This window comes from Scyliorhinus torazame, chromosome 13 (genome assembly GCF_047496885.1).
Source record: "Scyliorhinus torazame isolate Kashiwa2021f chromosome 13, sScyTor2.1, whole genome shotgun sequence".
Lineage (NCBI taxonomy): Eukaryota > Metazoa > Chordata > Chondrichthyes > Carcharhiniformes > Scyliorhinidae > Scyliorhinus > Scyliorhinus torazame.
The window spans coordinates 40554972-40572798 of record NC_092719.1 but is presented as its reverse complement, the minus strand read 5'-3'; the positions used below and the strand labels follow the sequence as shown (position 1 = coordinate 40572798).

At 42.7% G+C, this 17827-nt stretch overlaps 1 protein-coding gene across 6 annotated transcripts in view; it reads right to left on the bottom strand.

Annotated features, from left to right (window-relative positions):
* The window catches only part of LOC140387979 (mitogen-activated protein kinase 11-like), an 84378-nt gene that overhangs the window by 49976 nt on the left and 16575 nt on the right, over positions 1-17827 (bottom strand). For all 6 annotated transcript variants that reach the window (XR_011934042.1, XM_072471404.1, XM_072471401.1 and 3 more), the window contains exons 3-4: positions 12402-12460; positions 7391-7502 (exon numbers count right to left, since the gene is read on the bottom strand). Coding sequence is in view for 5 of the 6 variants with exons in the window: in XM_072471404.1 (XP_072327505.1) it covers positions 7391-7502; positions 12402-12460 (171 nt within the window). In the remaining variant the exon portion in view is untranslated. The remainder of the gene's footprint in view (positions 1-7390; positions 7503-12401; positions 12461-17827) is intronic.

The following is a 17827-nucleotide window of genomic DNA, read 5'->3' as shown; positions in this document are numbered from 1 at the left end:
ATACATCCGTTTTATTTCTAAATCTTTTTGTTGTAACTCCGCCAATTTTCCTGAACTAAAAATATCTGCCTCATCCTCCACCTGTTCTCGTTCTTTTTCAACCATCTGATCAAAAATCGTTTCTGATAATTGCACTTCAACGTCATCTTCACTCTTTGATTTCTCCTCTTGTCTTAACCTGTGACTTTGCGACCTTGTCACTACACAATCTGGAAAAATCCCAGGATATTCGTCCTTCAACACTTCAGTTGTCCGATTTTCTACGGGCTTATCAACCACAGTAGGCATCACTCCAACCTGCGATCCAGCTATATCATTACCCAAGATAAACTGTATTCCTGGAGAAGATAGTTTCTCTATTACTCCTACTACCACTTCACCACTCTTTACTGGACTTTCCAACCTTACCTTATATAATGAAACACTACTCCTCTCACCCTGAATTCCACATATTACCTTTTCTGGCAATATTCTTCCCAGGCTACATAACTCCTCATCTCTTACCATTAAAGATTGACTAGCTCCCGTATCTCTTAAAATTGTGACTTTTTTACCTGCTCCTCCTGATACACATGAGTAAACTTTACCCACACAAGTAAATTCTTTAAAGAGATCTGGCACGTTCTTATCAATCACCTCTTGATCAGGCTGTACAATCATTTGCACATCCTTTGCGTCACTTGGGCTTTCCTTTACCACTTTAACAAACCCCACTGTCTTATCCTGTTTTACCACATCAGCCTTCCCAGTGCTTTTATCAACCACCAACACTGTGACTTTATATGGCCTAGTTTATTTCAGTGAAAACATTTGAAACATTTTCATGTCTCTTCCACCCTCCTGGATTTCTTTTTTAATCTGAGGTACACTCTCCTTATTATCTCCCATCAGATCACCTTTACCTTTACCACTTGGGTATTTCTCATGTCCCCAGTTTCTATCCCTCACAGGCTGAAACTGATATTGGAAACCAAGCTTTGATTTAAGAACTAATTCATAATCATCTGCCAATCTCACAGTTTTAACCCTCTGCTCTTCCACAGGAGTTCTCACTACATCAGGAATTGAACTTTTAAACTCCTCCAAAAGTATAATTTCTCTGAGAGCTTCATGCGTTTGGTCTATTTTCAAAGCCCTTACCGACCTATCAAAATTACTCGGTTTGATCCTTTCAAACTCCATGTATGTTTGACCAAATTCTTTCCTTAAATTTCTAAAGCTTTGTCTGTCGGCTTCAGGCACTAGTTAATATGCACCGAAGATGGATTTTTTCATCTCCTCATACGTGCCAGATACCTCCTCCGGTAGTGATGCAAACACTTCACTAGCTCTACCTACCAGCTTTGTTTGAATCAGTAATACCCAAATGTCCTGTGGCCATTGCATTTGTTTCGCCACCTTCTCAAATGAAATGAAAAAGGCTTCTACCTCCTTCTCGTCAAACTTTGGCAATGCTTGGACATGCTTAAATAGATCCCCACCAAGCCTTCGACTATGACGCTCTTTCTCACTATCCTCATCACTATCATCCAACTGTACATTTCCCTTTACGTCTGCCAATTTTAACTGACTGTCATGTTTCATGGCCATTTTCTGAAGTCCAAACTCTCTCTCTTTATCTTTTTCCCTGCTCTGTATCTCCCTTTCTCTTTTTTTTGTTCTGCTAGGGCTAGTCTTTGTTTTCCTTTCTTCTCTCTCTTTTTCCTCTCTCCCTTTATTTTTCCTCTTCAAGCTGCTTTAATTCTTTCTCAAGTTCCATTTGTTTAATTTGTGACTGAATTTTCGACATTTCCAATGAGTCAAACTGTATCTCGGGCAACTTTAAATGCTTAGCCACCGCCATAATTACCTCATCTTTTCGCATTTTGTCAGGTAATGTTAACTGAAATGTTTTTGCCAAATCTAACAGTCTGCTTTTAGTCTCTGTCCGTAAGGTACTGCGTGATCATCTCCACACCCAACAACTTCAGAGCCTCTGAAAGAGCCATTGTCCACAACACACTCCCTAAATAAACTAAAATACCACAACTGAGAAGCACCCACCATATACTCACCCCTCACTGTCTTTAGGTTAGCAAAGCCAATCCAATAGATAGACTTTTATCCCCCTCAATCCCCCAATTTGTTATGGGTTAGGGTTTAGAGAATCCCAAAGTGTATCATGGAGTTCACCTGACCCACACCTTTTAATAGATTGTGGTATGGGGAGCACACGCCCACTCTACAGTTATGATACTGGAAAAGTATTTTTTTAAAGCAAAACAATGTCTATTCTATGAATTCAAGTTAACCTGTTAAAACAAAGTGAACAACTTAGCAACCATTAATTCAAATGCAATCCCCAAAGAATACAACACTAAGTAATCCTTAATAACTTCCCAAACAACATCCAGAAGACAAAAGAAACACCTTTTAACAAAAGCACATTAGATTTACATTCACTACTGATAACATTTATAATTCTGAATTCACCAAATGATCAAGAGATAGTCTTTTCATGGCAGAGAGATCAACAGTACACCTGTTCTGTCTGGCTTCAGCTCCAACACTAAAAACAAAACTAAAACACACCCTGCAGCAAACAGCCTAAAACCAAAGTTAAAAGCTGACAGACAGCCCAGCTCCACCCACACTCTGACATCACTGCAGTAATATGAGCAGCCAAGCATTTCTTAAAGCGATATTCTCATGACATTATATACTGAAGGAGACCGGTGCGGATACGCCGAAGGAGACCGGTGCGGATACGCCGAAGGAGACCGGTGCGGATACGCCGAAGGAGACCGGTGCGGATACGCCGAAGGAGACCGGTGCGGATACGCCGAAGGAGACCGGTGCGGATACGCCGAAGGAGACCGGTGCGGATACGCCGAAGGAGACCGGTGCGGATACGCCGAAGGAGACCGGTGCGGATACGCCGAAGGAGACCGGTGCGGATACGCCGAAGGAGACCGGTGCGGATACGCCGAAGGAGACCGGTGCGGATACGCCGAAGGAGACCGGTGCGGATACGCCGAAGGAGACCGGTGCGGATACGCCGAAGGAGACCGGTGCGGATACGCCGAAGGAGACCGGTGCGGATACGCCGAAGGAGACCGGTGCGGATACGCCGAAGGAGACCGGTGCGGATACGCCGAAGGAGACCGGTGCGGATACGCCGAAGGAGACCGGTGCGGATACGCCGAAGGAGACCGGTGCAGATACGCCGAAGGAGACCGGTGCAGATACGCCGAAGGAGACCGGTGCAGATACGCCGAAGGAGACCGGTGCAGATACGCCGAAGGAGACCGGTGCAGATACACCGAAGGAGAACGGTGCAGATACACCGAAGGAGAACGGTGCAGATACACCGAAGGAGAACGGTGCAGATACACCGAAGGAGAACGGTGCCTATACACCGAAGGAGAACGGTGCCTATACACCGAAGGAGAACGGTGCCTATACACTGAAGGAGAACGGTGCCTATACACTGAAGGAGAACGGTGCCTATATACTGAAGGAGAATGGTGCCCATATACTGAAGGAGATGGATGTCTATAGACTGAATGGGATGGACGTCTATAGACTGAAGGGGATGGACGTCTATAGACTGAAGGGGATGGACGTCTATAGACTGAAGGAGAAGGATGTCTATGGACTGAAGGAGAAGGATGACTATAGACTGAAGGAGAAGGATGACTATAGACTGAAGGAGAAGGATGACTGTGGACTGAAGGAGAAGGATGACTATGGACTGAAGCAGAAGGATGACTATGAACTGAAGGAAATGGATGTCTATAGACTGAAGGAGAAGGATGACTGTGGACTGAAGGAGAAGGATGACTGTGGACTGAAGGATATGGATGTCTATAGACTGAAGGAGAAGGATGACTGTGGACTGAAGGAGAAGGATGACTGTGGACTGAAGGAGAAGGATGACTGTGGACTGAAGGAGAAGGATGACTGTGGACTGAAGGAGAAGGATGACTGTGGACTGAAGGAGAAGGATGACTGTGGACTGAAGGAGAAGGATGACTGTGGACTGAAGGAGAAGGATGACTGTGGACTGAAGGAGAAGGATGTCTATAGACTGAAGGAGAAGGATGACTGTGGACTGAAGGAGAAGGATGACTATGGACTGAAGGAGAAGGATGTCTATAGACTGAAGGAGAAGGATGACTGTGGACTGAAGGAGAAGGCTGACTGTGGACTGAAGGAGAAGGATGACTGTGGACTGAAGGAGAAGGATGACTATGGACTGAAGGATATGGATGTCTATAGACTGAAGGAGAAGGATGACTGTGGACTGAAGGAGAAGGATGACTGTGGACTGAAGGAGAAGGATGACTGGACTGAAGGAGAAGGATGACTATGGACTGAAGGAGAAGGATGTCTATAGACTGAAGGAGAAGGATGACTGTGGACTGAAGGAGAAGGATGACTGTGGACTGAAGGAGAAGGATGACTGTGGACTGAAGGATATGGATGTCTATAGACTGAAGGAGAAGGATGACTGTGGACTGAAGGAGAAGGATGACTGTGGACTGAAGGAGAAGGATGACTGTGGACTGAAGGAGAAGGATGACTATGGACTGAAGGAGAAGGATGTCTATAGACTGAAGGAGAAGGATGACTGTGGACTGAAGGAGAAGGATGACTGTGGACTGAAGGAGAAGGATGACTGTGGACTGAAGGAGAAGGATGACTGTGGACTGAAGGAGAAGGATGACTGTGGACTGAAGGAGAAGGATGACTGTGGACTGAAGGAGAAAGTTACTTTAGACTGAAGGAGAAGTTTCAATATAGACTGAAGGAAATGGATGTCTATAGATTGAAGGAGAAGGATGACTTTAGACTGAAGAAGTTTCACTATAGACTGAAGCGAATGGATGACTATAGACTGAAGGAGAAGGATGCCGATATACTGAAGGAGAATTGTGTCAATACACTGAAGGAGAAGGATGACTATCGACTGAAGGAGAAGGATGACTATCGACTGAAGGAGAAGGATGACTATCGACTGAAGGAGATGGATGATTATAGACTGAAGGAGAAGAATGACCATATACCAAATGTTTTTCCAGTCTCATTGGTTGTACAGAAACCTGAGACAGAAAAACAATTAAGAGGTCCTATGATTTCTGTGAATCATAGTTACAGGTGCTTCCATTTGCTGTTAGTCCCCAAGCAAGTTGCACATTATAACTGATAAATGGCTTTTAAAACCCTAAGTTTTTCTTGAAAGGAATACTCTGGTCATTTCCATATTAAAATTTATTTTTCTCAAGGTAAACTGCATTTTGAAATAAAAGGAGAATGTTCCTTGGCGACATGTTCGTTACCACAGAATTGGTGCAGATTGTCAGGATCTGGAAATGGACAATGAAGGAATGATGATGAGTTTTTGCATAATATAAATAAATTATACTAAGACTCCCTCATTTAGGACAAAATACTGCCGTGATTCATAATGCCTGTTTGTGTGTGAGCCGCAGTGGCTGGTTATGTTCTGCAGCTTAGCTGCTTTCCGTTTGTTTCAACATGCATTGGTGAGGGCCCTTTCTCACTGCAAAGTAATTAGAAAAAGACCCTACACCATTTCCAGTGGAACAATCACCATTCACAGCTCGACAAGAAATGTGTCAAAGGGTACAGTGGCTACCCAAGACTTCACGCAGTTGCAAAATACAACTCTCCATGTCTGATGCTGAAAACTATACGTTTGTGCACTTCATTTTTAAATAAATATTTGCAGTAAGTCATTTATTTTATCTCCCCCAAAAAAACTTTTGACAGATTCAAAAGGCTACCATGGGTTTGCTATTGCTCTACAAAACTGTAATGTATTAATCTATTTATTTTGACTCAAAGACTGACAAACACTTCTTTTTCGTATTTTAAAATATCTGACATTTCCAGGAGAAATTATTTTGACTTGTAATGTCGAATCACAGTAGGCTCCCTCCAAAATACACCAAATAAAGTGTCAAAAATCAGTGTCGTAAATCCTATATTCACAATCACGTTTGAGCTGTACTAGCTTGCCTGGGGCCTGTCAATTATTTTTAAATTGTGGCTTGATTTTGAGACCTGTCCATGATACCCTAGAGGGATGGCAGTGGGGGAGGGGATGGGGGCAGGGGAAACCTTGGTGTGGCGCACCTTAAACATGTGACTATTCAGCTCAATTTAACACTAATAGGTCTTAAATTCACACGACAGCCCGGCTTCTATAGGGCATCTAAGAAATTCTGCATTGGACAATGAAAGATTGTTTACCATTCTGATAAAAGGTTATAATGGAGACTTTAACTTCTCTGCTGTCTGCACAAATGCTGGCTGACCTACTGGCTCTAGGATTGTTCTGTTTTTACATCAGGTTTCCAGTATTAACAGTTATATTTCCATTGTGGTTTAACATTCAAATGATTTGCCAGACTATTTGCTTTTGAAACAACTCCCTCTTTTTTTTTGAATCTCAGGAGGGATCGTTGGCAAGCTAAACTGGCAGAGTCTGCTTAAACTGACAGCGGAATCTGGTTTATTTAAGACAAGATGGTGTGAGGGGGGCAGGTCTTATCATATGCTGAAGGTGAAGATGCAGGGGTTCAACTTAGTATGTGAAAAAATATCTTGCATTAATATAGCACCTTTCACAACTTCACCAAATTGCTTTGCAGCCAATGAAGTATTTTAAATGCTGCCATTGTTGTGGAGGAAGCACGGCCGCCAATTTGCGCACTGCCAGTTATGGTAGATTAATCTTGTCACAACGTTTGAACTGTACCTTTTCAGTGAAAAGATTATGAACAGGCCTGAGGTTTTAAGTTTGATGAATTGGGTTGGGTACATCAGATAATGGTTTTCGCTGTCACTCCTGTAACACCACAGGAGGAGATGTAATCACTAATAATCTAGGTAAAACTTTTACCAATGATTAATGAATAATGATAAATTCCGTTTATATACCTTGCACAACAACAATCTGCTCCTTGGTGAAACCTGAAAGAATTGACTTCTAAAGTTCCTCTGTCTGTACGTAAATGAGATTAACAGTAATATTCTCACTATTGAGTAATAATTAAAAATATCTACTGCATCATGGACCTAGGCATTTGGAATCTTAGCAAAAATGTTGTAAGTCCGAGAGCAGTGCTTAATTGTAGAAACCAGTTTGCTGTTGGAGCAATGACTTATGGAGTTATGTGGGCTTTGCCTAGAGTCAGTCATTGTGTCTTGGTAGCATAAGGTGAGTGAGGAGAAAATTGATAGAAGTTGCAGAAACCTGCAAACAGTATTGAAACCATCACAAAGTATCATTGAGCAGAGAGAAATGAGGATTGTACACCCTTTTTAATTGTCTATTGTTAGTCTAGTTCTATTTCCACATATAGTGCATTGATTACTGTACCTTAAGTCCCCTGAGTAATTGATACACAAGAAACTGCACATGATCGTCTGTCAGCTTCTGACACTTGACTATGTTATTCAAGTCTGCACCCATGAGGTTTGTCACCAAATACCTAGAGCAGTAAAAATATAACTGGCTTTAGACAAACATTAGAAAGGAAAGAGTTTGACAGACACATAATCAACCTCCAAAGTACTCTTTGGGGCCAAATACAGGCCATTTTGATCATTGAATCCTTTCCTCAAACATGTCTCTGGCATGCCGTGATACAAACTTTCCACCATCATAATCATGGAGTCTCACTAATAGTACCTTTCATATTACAGAATAGAACCGAAAAAATAATATTTTTTTAAATAAATAAGTTGTTGAAGTTAGACTGAAACTTTGATAGATTTTATTCTATTCGGCAAGGATATTGAAGGATGTGCAACCAAACCAATGTGCAAGTAAATGGAGTCAAGATCCAGATAAGCCATGATCCAAATGAATGCTGCAACACCCTGGAGGGGCCAAATAGCCTAATTCTGTTCCTAAGTTTATAATTTCTAAAAAAGATCAAAAGCAAAACATACAACACAAAATACTTGAAACTTTTCAAAATTGAAATTTTGGTGATGTCATGTAAAATGGAATCAGTTAGCAGTCCATTAGTATACTTCAATATGCAGTCACAGATAACAGAGTGTCTGTTTAGCTGTATAGGTTCCCAGTTTGCAGTTGGGAGATGCAAGACGTGGCAATCAACTGCTATGCCTTAAGAGACAAGTTATCTTGCACTACTCCTGCACTTCTCCCTGCAGCAATTTAAAGAAAACATCAACAGAAATACTGGCAACAGATTATCAGCTGTCACTTCCTGTGTGTGGGGCTCTGGTGATAAACCAGGGAGGACAAACTAAATGTGCTCAAAACCTAGTATCATTTTCTATTACTATTCAATCTTTCTTTGAATTGCACACTGGGAGTCATGACCATGGTCTCTCGGTGAATTGGAGGAAATTTACCAGGAATAATTGAACCAGAGGCACAGACAATAACACAGCGCTCATTTTAAAATCATACATTCCGTCCATGTATTTATGTTTGTGTTATAAATTCCTGTGTTCATATTCAGAATGGAAGCTGCATCTACAAGAACAGCTGTGGTCAGTGATGCTGCTTCAGTATCTGCACTGGCAAAAGGGTGGAATAAGTTTACACGAAACCCCACAACTATTACCCTGCATGCGTTTTTGCAGCTGTAAAACAAGTGACCCAATATGACAGGCCGAGTGTGTGTGCTCATTATGCAATGGGAGTGCCCTGCCCACCATACTGGAATGTTCTCATCCTCCGCATACAAGAGAAGCAATAAAACTGCTCAGTGTAATATTCAAACAAGGATCCTACACTTGTTGCTCTGCAGCTTGCCACAGAGATCATTTGTTTCCAGAAAATTACAGTGTTAACAGTCAAGATGAGCTCAGTATGAATGCAATTTAATGGGCTTATCTAGAGTGAAACACAAGTTCAGGTTTGCCTGGAAACCCTGTCTGTTTTTGCCAATATAAACTCTTTTATCTGGCTCTGGCTTTCAGCCAGGGGTAGATTCCATCCTTCGCCAACTCAGAGTTATGCCTGGTCAAAATAGACTGGAGTCTAAACTGATCTCTCGAATTCTAACTAATTATAAATTGTGATGCACTGAAACTGTGCCTAACATAACACCATTGAAAGATTATTCAGCCCATTGTGTCCAGTTTTAAAGTAACTTCCCATGTTTACATCCATACATTTTAACAGCATTTCAAACATTCTATCTTATCCATGGACTGTCGGATCAGTTTTTATTTTTATAAAAGCAAAATACTGCTGAAGCTGAAAATCTGAAATAACAGAAAATGTTGGAGAAACGCAGCAGGTCTGACAGAATCTGTGGACAGATAAACCGTTAACGTTTCGAGTCTGTAATACTCATCCTCAGTGCTAATGAGAGGGTGAATAGTGATGGTTTTAATACTGTTTAAGAGGGGCTGGAGAAAATAGGTCAGCGATAGGGTGGGAACTAGGAGAGATTTGACAAAGGTGTCACTGAATGAGTGTTAATGACAGCGTTAACGACTGAAGAAGGTGCTAATAGTGACATGAAGGGAAGATAACAGAATGGGTTACTAGTGCCTTGTCAACCACATCTTTCAAAACTGTGCTTCCGACATCTCTTCCTTTTTCCTGAACAGAGGGTCCCCCCACAATGCGGGTAAAAGGGTGCTCAACCATTTCTGGCCCATTTCCCACAACACCCTTCCACTCCCTTCTAGAACCATGATATGATCCCTCTTTTCCTCACGTTTCACCACACCAACCACCGCATTCAAAGGATCATCCTCCACCAAATCTAGCATGTTGCCACCGCAAAACACATCTTCCCATCATCATCCACCCCCCCCCCCCCACCCTTCCCCAGTCAGCATTCTACAAGGACCGCTCCCTCCATGACACCCTGGTCCACTCCTCCATCGTCCCCAACTCCTTGACCCCATACCTTGCAATTGCAGAAGGTGCAACTACTGCCCCTTTACCTCCTCCCTTCTCACTGTCCAAGACCCAAACACACCTTTCAGGTGGAAGTAGAATATCACTTGCATCTCCTTCAATTTGATCTACCGTACTCGCTGCTCCCAATGCAATCTCCTCTACATTGGGGATACTAAATGCAGACCGGGTGACCGCGTTGTGGAACACCTTTGCTCAGCCCACATGCATGACGCGACCTTTGTTCGCTTGCCATTTCAACTCATCATCTTGCTCTCATGCCCACATATCTGTCTTTGGGCTGCTGCAATTGTCCAGTGAAGCCCAATGCAAGTGGAGGTACTGCACTTTATCTTCTGATTAGGCACTTTACAGCCTTCGGGACTTAACATCGAGTTCAACAATTAGGAAAACAAAAAGGTAATTTTAAGGGATTTATTTTTGTATTGGTAAATATTAAAAATGAGGTATAGTATTAAGTGGGTTTAATTTAATGTTTCTGTGCCTGGAAGGGTAAAACCTATAGTTAGATTCATGCTGGACAGAGGTGTTTGTATGTGAAGGGGTCAGTTAAGTTCCAACTGTGTTTTTTTATAGGGCTTACAGAGGGCTATGATGTGAAGAGTAAATAAATAGGCCAGCAGAGGTGGTGCTTAGCAATTGGAAGCCACTTTCCAGAGGGAGGGGCTTCCGTTTGTTCTTCATGTTAGCTGGAAGCGGCGGCTGTTGGAGAAAAGATCTCGGGGAATAAACAGCTCAACTCTGCCAGGAGAAGCTGGATAGGACAAGGGAGTTGCAAAGATGCAAACTTCCTAAGGAACAAGATACAGTCCAGATAACCATGGAATTGGGACAGAGACTGTCTAAGAAGTCTGAAGTTAAGAGAACAAATACCAAGACATTGTTCAGAAGAATTCTACGAAAATTAAAAACAATTGAGTTAAAGAGACAATTGCAGTACCTAGATTTAAAGTGGGACAGCAAACTTCAGTGGTACATGAAATGTTTGATGTCATTTTAATACAGTCTGGGAATCGAGAATTAAAACAATTGTTTGCAGAGCAGTCAAGACCAAGAAATCCGAAAGGAGTTAGTGTGAAATTCTGGATTAGATCCCCTGTTAAAAGTGGAGCGGAATAGGTGTTTGAAAGCATCATTTGTAAAACCTGGACTGGATTTCAGAAAGCAAACCACCAAGGGAAAACACGATTATGAGAAAAGATTTTAAATTGTGTTTTTGGGAGTGGATTTGGAAAATCTTAAGTGACATCCATGTGTGAGGGGCTTGGAGGAGAAAACCACAGAGACTAACCTGGGTTCAGGGCGAAGTGTGTATTTGACCACAATAATCTTGTGTGCTTAAAAGGGACATTTTCTGTTAATGAGAACATTGTATCTTAAGATGTACTTTGTAATTCATGTTAATCTATAAATCGGTGTGATTTTCTTAAGGTAAGTAAAGGAGCTTTGTATAATAATCCAATTTTTTCATGTTTAACAAATGTTTTTTTCCTTGCTGTTAAAACTAATTAGTGGTCCTGCGATTCTGTTCCTCCATGTTTTACAAAAAAATACAAGTTATGGTCTTTTGAGCCAGTATTCCATTCTGGGATCAATCCGTCCAGTTCTAACACTAACTGGGATTGTGACACCATGAACACAGCCCTCTATTTTTGACCCCCTTTTAAAATCAAGTTTTCTTGTGCAAATGCAACCTCCCCCTCCATTCAGGGCCACCTGTTCTGCTATTACCTTCATGCCACTATCAGTACCTTTGTTAGTCTTTAACAATATCATTAACACTCACTTTGCCTTGTATTCCATGATATCTTTATCAAATCTCTCCTAGTTCCCACCAATCCTGACCTTCTGTTTGGCTCCAACTGCTCCATTGCCTCTTAAACAGTATAAAATCCATCACATTAGGTCTCTTTACCTCTGAAGAACAGTCATGCAGACTTGAAACGTTAACTCGGTTTCTCTCTCCACAGATGCTGCCAGGACTGCGGTGTCTTTCCAGCATTTTCTGTTTTCATTTTTCGGAGTTGCTTATGTTTTCCAAGAATATACTTGCAACAGCATTTAAATACCAAATCCTGATTGCTCAAATGGACATCTACTGTTCCATTTCTACTCTAGGCAGGAGGTGTTCTCCTAATAGTCATCGAGTGATTCAAACAAGGAAACTCAGACTTTGTCAGTTCTTCATCCTGAGCTTGAACAATACATCACAATAGTGCAGGCTCTCACTCTTGAGGATTTAATAAAGCACAAGCAAAAAAAACCTACCCAAATGGTAGAAAAGCAATTCCAGATTTATTTTCACAAATCTGCAGTCTTTTGCCACTATAACCTGTTTCAGCCCTAGTGTTCAGAGTCCCTTGCGGGCCATTCCCTGGGCTAGTCTCCTTCCGAAGCTGCCCCAGGGACGTGCAGAGACTTTAGAGTGCAAACTGGTGAGCGACAACTACTGAACAGAAGAATCCCTTCAACTTACACTTCTCGGAAATTCTCCAGTGTGACGGCTGGTGTAAAGACATCTAACAATCCAATTACCTAAAAGAAATCAACAGAAATGTTGATGAAATTAAAGCACCTGTTTGTGAAACAATGGAAAGTTAAAGAATTAAGCAGACTTTAAAGCTCCAATGGACTCTCCATGATTATCGAATCACTTTTGCGAGAGACTTCAAGTGCTTGCGAATGTTTTGTAAGATTCTTTTGTTTATAATAGTCTTCAATAACATTGTAAAAATGACAAGAAAATCCACAGTCATTGAATTGTATTTCTCTCTATGACGGTTATATTAATTCAATCTGTAATAATGAAATAATATGATATTTCCTTCTTATCAGACCATGAAGTCATAAGACTTATTTAAGAGCTAAATAATTGACTTTGAGAAATCAGGCCAAAAACCCATCAGTAACGTTCAGGAAATGGGCAATAAGATACATTTGTTTCTTCAAATTGAATTAGTATATGTTCTTCAAAGACTATAAATTATTTTTTTCTTCTTTTCCAATATAGTTTATACCTCATGCTGGGGTAGAGGTTCATTGGAAAGACTCTATACATGGCAGTACTTCAGGCAAATGCCTGGGCATTGGAGTCAAGAGCACCTCCAGTGTGGGCGTGCCGAGGCCAATTAGTCTTAATAACGATGGAAAAGTGTAAGATCAAGCCACTCAACACTGGGATATTAATGGTTTATACAGCAAAGCATCCCATAACACAGTACATATTCCCATTAAGCCATTCCCCAATGTCCTGCTGGCATTGATTCCCCTTCCTGATCGTAGGTTCCAAGGGCAGCCATCATTCACTTGTGCTTTCACAATGAGTATCTGACATTAAGAGATGAAAAGGAACCAACATTTGTAGATATCAAAACTGTATCGATTTTTGCTGTTCTTAAAATGGACTTCCTGCTGAACCCAAAAAGATGGCTGCGAAAGTCACATGACCACTGGAATTTATGTTGTGTAACAGGAGTTACAAGAACAAAAACAACCTCCTCATGATCATGGAATCTCACACCCAATTGCAAGGAAATTAGAATCACAAAACCAGGGGACTCACAGATCGAAACTCATTATTCCTGCAGAGCTGTTCACAGACTCATCTCACACCTGGGACTGTCCAGGTCCATTTCAAGGGCGGACCACTGAAGTGACAATGAGTGTCCTTGCATTTTGATAAGTTTTCTACTTTAGCGGAGTCAGAGGGTCTGCCCAGACAATGGCTTCCCAACAGATGTAAGTTTTTCCAAAGCTAATGGCTGGAACATTATCAGTCTTGAAACCAAAAGCCAATTCCAGACAATGGATAAACACCCATTTTGATATCATTGTGGAGAAAGGTCACATGACTCGAGTGACCAGTTTGACATCTCTGTATTGCTTTGGGAGCAGAGAAACCCTCAGATTGTTGTTTTAACATCAACTGGAAATAATTCCACAGCCCAGCTAGCCAAGCAGCCGGTCACCATTTCTCAACTCCCTGATGCCTGTTTAATTTTTAAAAGTCCCCAATCATTGCCTGTCAAACAGTTTAAGCACAGAAAGCCCATTGTGCTTGGGGTAGCATTCATTTCAAGGATATTCCGTGTTGTTCTCTCCCTCTAGGAACTGATCTTGACCTAACTGAGTCACAAGGAGATATACCCTCTGAATTGCGACTTCTTGGACTTTGGAAATCAAATTAACTAATATTCATTTCTGTGGTTCTTTCACTGTCGTTGCACTTAGTTTTAAATCTTCCTATTTTCTGATCATCCTTACCTTTATATATGACCTTGCCAGGAGTTTAAGACTCCCGACAGCATTGCTCTCGGGATCAATGAAATGTTCAAGCCTCTCCACAAGGGCAAGGAAAGGTCAGGGGGGAGGAACCAGACAAAGCGCAATCCAAAACAGTCCTCAACGGTGGGACCAGTTCGAAGATATTCGTATGGTATCAATGGCTACAATGGCAGATGAAGGCTGCAGCAGTAGGAAGACCCCCAATTGTCAAGGTCCTGTGCTCTGTCAAGGACCATGTGACTGCTGATGTGCAACGGCATGCCCAGGTTAAAAGATGTCCTGCACCAGGCGTCTACCGAGAGGAAACCAACACATCACCACAGAGATGTGCGTGGGTTTCCTCCGGGTGCTCCAGTTTCCTCCCACAGTCCAAAGATGTGCAGGTTAGGTGGATTGGCCATGATAAATTGCCCTTAGTGTCCAAAATTGCCCTTAGTGTTGGGTGGGGTTACTGGGTTATGGGGATAGGGTGGAGGTGTGGACCTTGGGTAGGGTGCTCTTTCCAAGAGCCAGTGCAGACTCGATGGGCCGAATGGCCTCCTTCTGCACTGTAAATTCTATGAAATGAGATGAGTACTGTGGTGATCGGTGCAAGGTGATGGCAGCAGGACTGCGAGATTTGGAAGTCCCCAGCTTCGGATCGGTATGTCGGTGGTGGATTTTGATTCAGTCATCTCGCTCTTGGAATCAGAACAGGAGAGCATTCCAGCAGCTTTCTTCATGACTTGGAGCAGCCCTCTTCAGGATCCACTCTGCTCACCCCACATGGGGAACTGAAACAAAAGGTGCCCTAAAAATAGTTTGTTCCATCACCAACCTGGCTGCAAAGCCCTATCCAGCAGATTCATCTATCTGCGGTCAGAAATCACAATTTTGGAACTTGGAGTGTATGAACCCTCATGGGTAAATGCAAAACAATCGACCAGAACAGAGAAGTGCCTTTGTTGTCTGTGAACTTGGGCACTTCAACATTGATGTCGCTGCTGTTCAAGAGACCCAAAGAGCAGATGGCGGTGGTTCCTCCTGCTTCCGGAGAGGAAAACCAGAGGATCAGCCCAAGACGCATGTAATTGGATTCGCCATCAGGACCAAACTCATCAACCAGCTCTTGGAGGTCCCTGGTGGCATCAATGAACACCTCACGACCCTGCGTCTACAACTTGTCAAGAACCAGCAGGCAGCAGTCATGTGTGCCTACACCCCAATGCATGATGCCAATGATGAGTCCTCCTTGGGGACTTCAACGCCAGGGATGGAAAGGAACCTCAACTCTGGAAAGGAACCACTGGAAAGGAAGGAGTTGGGAATTGCAACTTCCAAAAGGGTTCTCCTGCTCACCAAATGCACAGAACACCAACAAATACCGTTCCACTAAAAAGACAAGTTCAACACTTCTTGGGAAAAATCCCTAAACAAAGCGCTAGCACCTGACCGACTCAGCCATCATCCAATCCCAAAACCAAAAGGGTGCCCTCATCACCAAAGCGATTACCAGTGCAGATGGCTGCTAAACAGACCATTGGCTCATCTCCACCTCTATGTCCATCAAACTCCACCCTAAGCAGCGGTTGATGAAGAAACAGTTCAGAAAAAAAGATCTATGTTGAGCAGCTTCAAGAGCCAAGCATGCTAGTGAACTTCCAGCAATGTCTTCTCCAAAGGAGTGGAGGAAAACTGGAAAGAGCTGAAGACAACCATTATCTTGAACTGTGAAGAAACCATCAGCTACAAGACCAGGAAACACCTAGACTAGTTCTACGAGAATGACCACACCATGCAAGACCTCATCGAAAAGAGGAAAGCACTCCACGCTTGGCAAAGTGACATAACTAGCAAGGTAAAGTGGAGAAACTAGCAAGGTAAAGAGGAGAACTTTTGAAGATAGGTGGAATACAAAGAAGTAGGGAAATCAAGAACAAATGGTGGACTGAGAAAGGCAAGGAGCTGCAACTCCTCGCCGACAAGCACAACACCCAGGGCGTCTTCAGTGCCACCAAGGCAATATATGGACCCAACACCCTAGGCCTCAAACTGGGGCAGAGTAAGGGCGATATCCTCCTGCGAGACAGAGAAAACGTCAGCCTTCGAGAGAACACTTCAAAGAACTCCAAAACCATGATGCAATCATAGATGAGGGTTTGAGGAAATCTCCTAACACCCCAAGATGTTCTTGCACTCCCATCAAGTGCATCTGAAGTTGAAGTCACCATTAAACACATGAAGCATGGAAAGCCACAGGAGTGGATGGGATGCTAGCAGAGATTTTCAAACTTGGAGAAGAGATCGATCCTAACCGTTCCTGGTAGCCACAGACTAACTGTTCAAGAATGGCCAACTCTAATGGACTGGCTCACTCTAAAATGATCAGGATTGGAAACTCTAGCTGATTTCCGCTCTCCTAACCCTGGTTTGTGCTCCAAATGCCTCCCTACCTGTGATGAGCTATATCAGCACAAATTATGTGCCAAAGCTAGAGCTTCTCTGGCCAATGCGCTTCAGACAGTAGCTGTACCTCAGCCACTGGAGGAAGTATGCTAGATTTTTTGCATGCTGCAAGTCTATCGGAAGAATATTATCTCTCCTTCATTGTTCATACATGTCTGGGAAGAAATTATTCATGTGACTACAACTTTGTGACATTCAAGGTCATTCTGGAAATATAAAATAATTCATATTATTTTAATATTAGACTAAAGGCAATAGCCCAGAAATCACTGTTAATTTGGTATTAAGGAAGTTAACTCTGAATTACTATTACATTCTCCTCATTTGGAAAGAGAGCTGATTAAACACCTTGTTTAATTATTTTCAATGTTGATATATCTGGACACTTGCCCATGAGGCAGCCACATTAACCAATGCAAAGGAGTGTTGTTAAACATAACAATAAGCCATTGAATTCCTGTAATCTAACAAGTAACAGCCTGACCAGCTACCAACACAAAAGTCTCATGGACAAATTCAGCCATTGACAGAAAGTAAACATTCATAGTTGGAACAGTGGGAAAGTAACCTGAATGAGTGAGACAGAGGAGGGCGACAGCAGACAGAATTTCAGGTAAGGTGTGAATAGAGGGGCAGAGTTGCTGGATAATATGGGGATGAGCACAATTTGGCTTCATTGTTGAGAAATGCCCCACCTGGGTCTCTGTAGTTACTCTGTCGAAATTGGCTGGGTTAGGGAGATAGTCCCTGGGCAGGATTCTCCACTCCTGAGACTAAGTGTTGACGCTGGGGCAGGATTTGTGATCTTCCACAACAGCAAAACTGGCACTCAACCTGGACCGATTCAGCACCTGTGGAGGAGCTAGCACTGGCACCACGTGGAAAACAATTGATTCCAATGAGAAATGGTGCGGGATTAGTCAGGTCGATGATTGATACTCGAGAGGCTGACAAACTGCAGCTGCATACACATTACACTCCCCACACACACTCATCCCATCCAATAAGATGGCACCGGTTGCGCTGGAGCACACCCATCCTGCTGATGGGTTGGCTGCGCCCAGAGGGCACCTAAGGGGCAACACCCATTTGACCTGTGGCCCTAAGTTCACAGTGGACAGTCAGCGGCATGCGCAGCTGCATGGCTGCCTTGAAGGCTGTGGCAATGGTGCG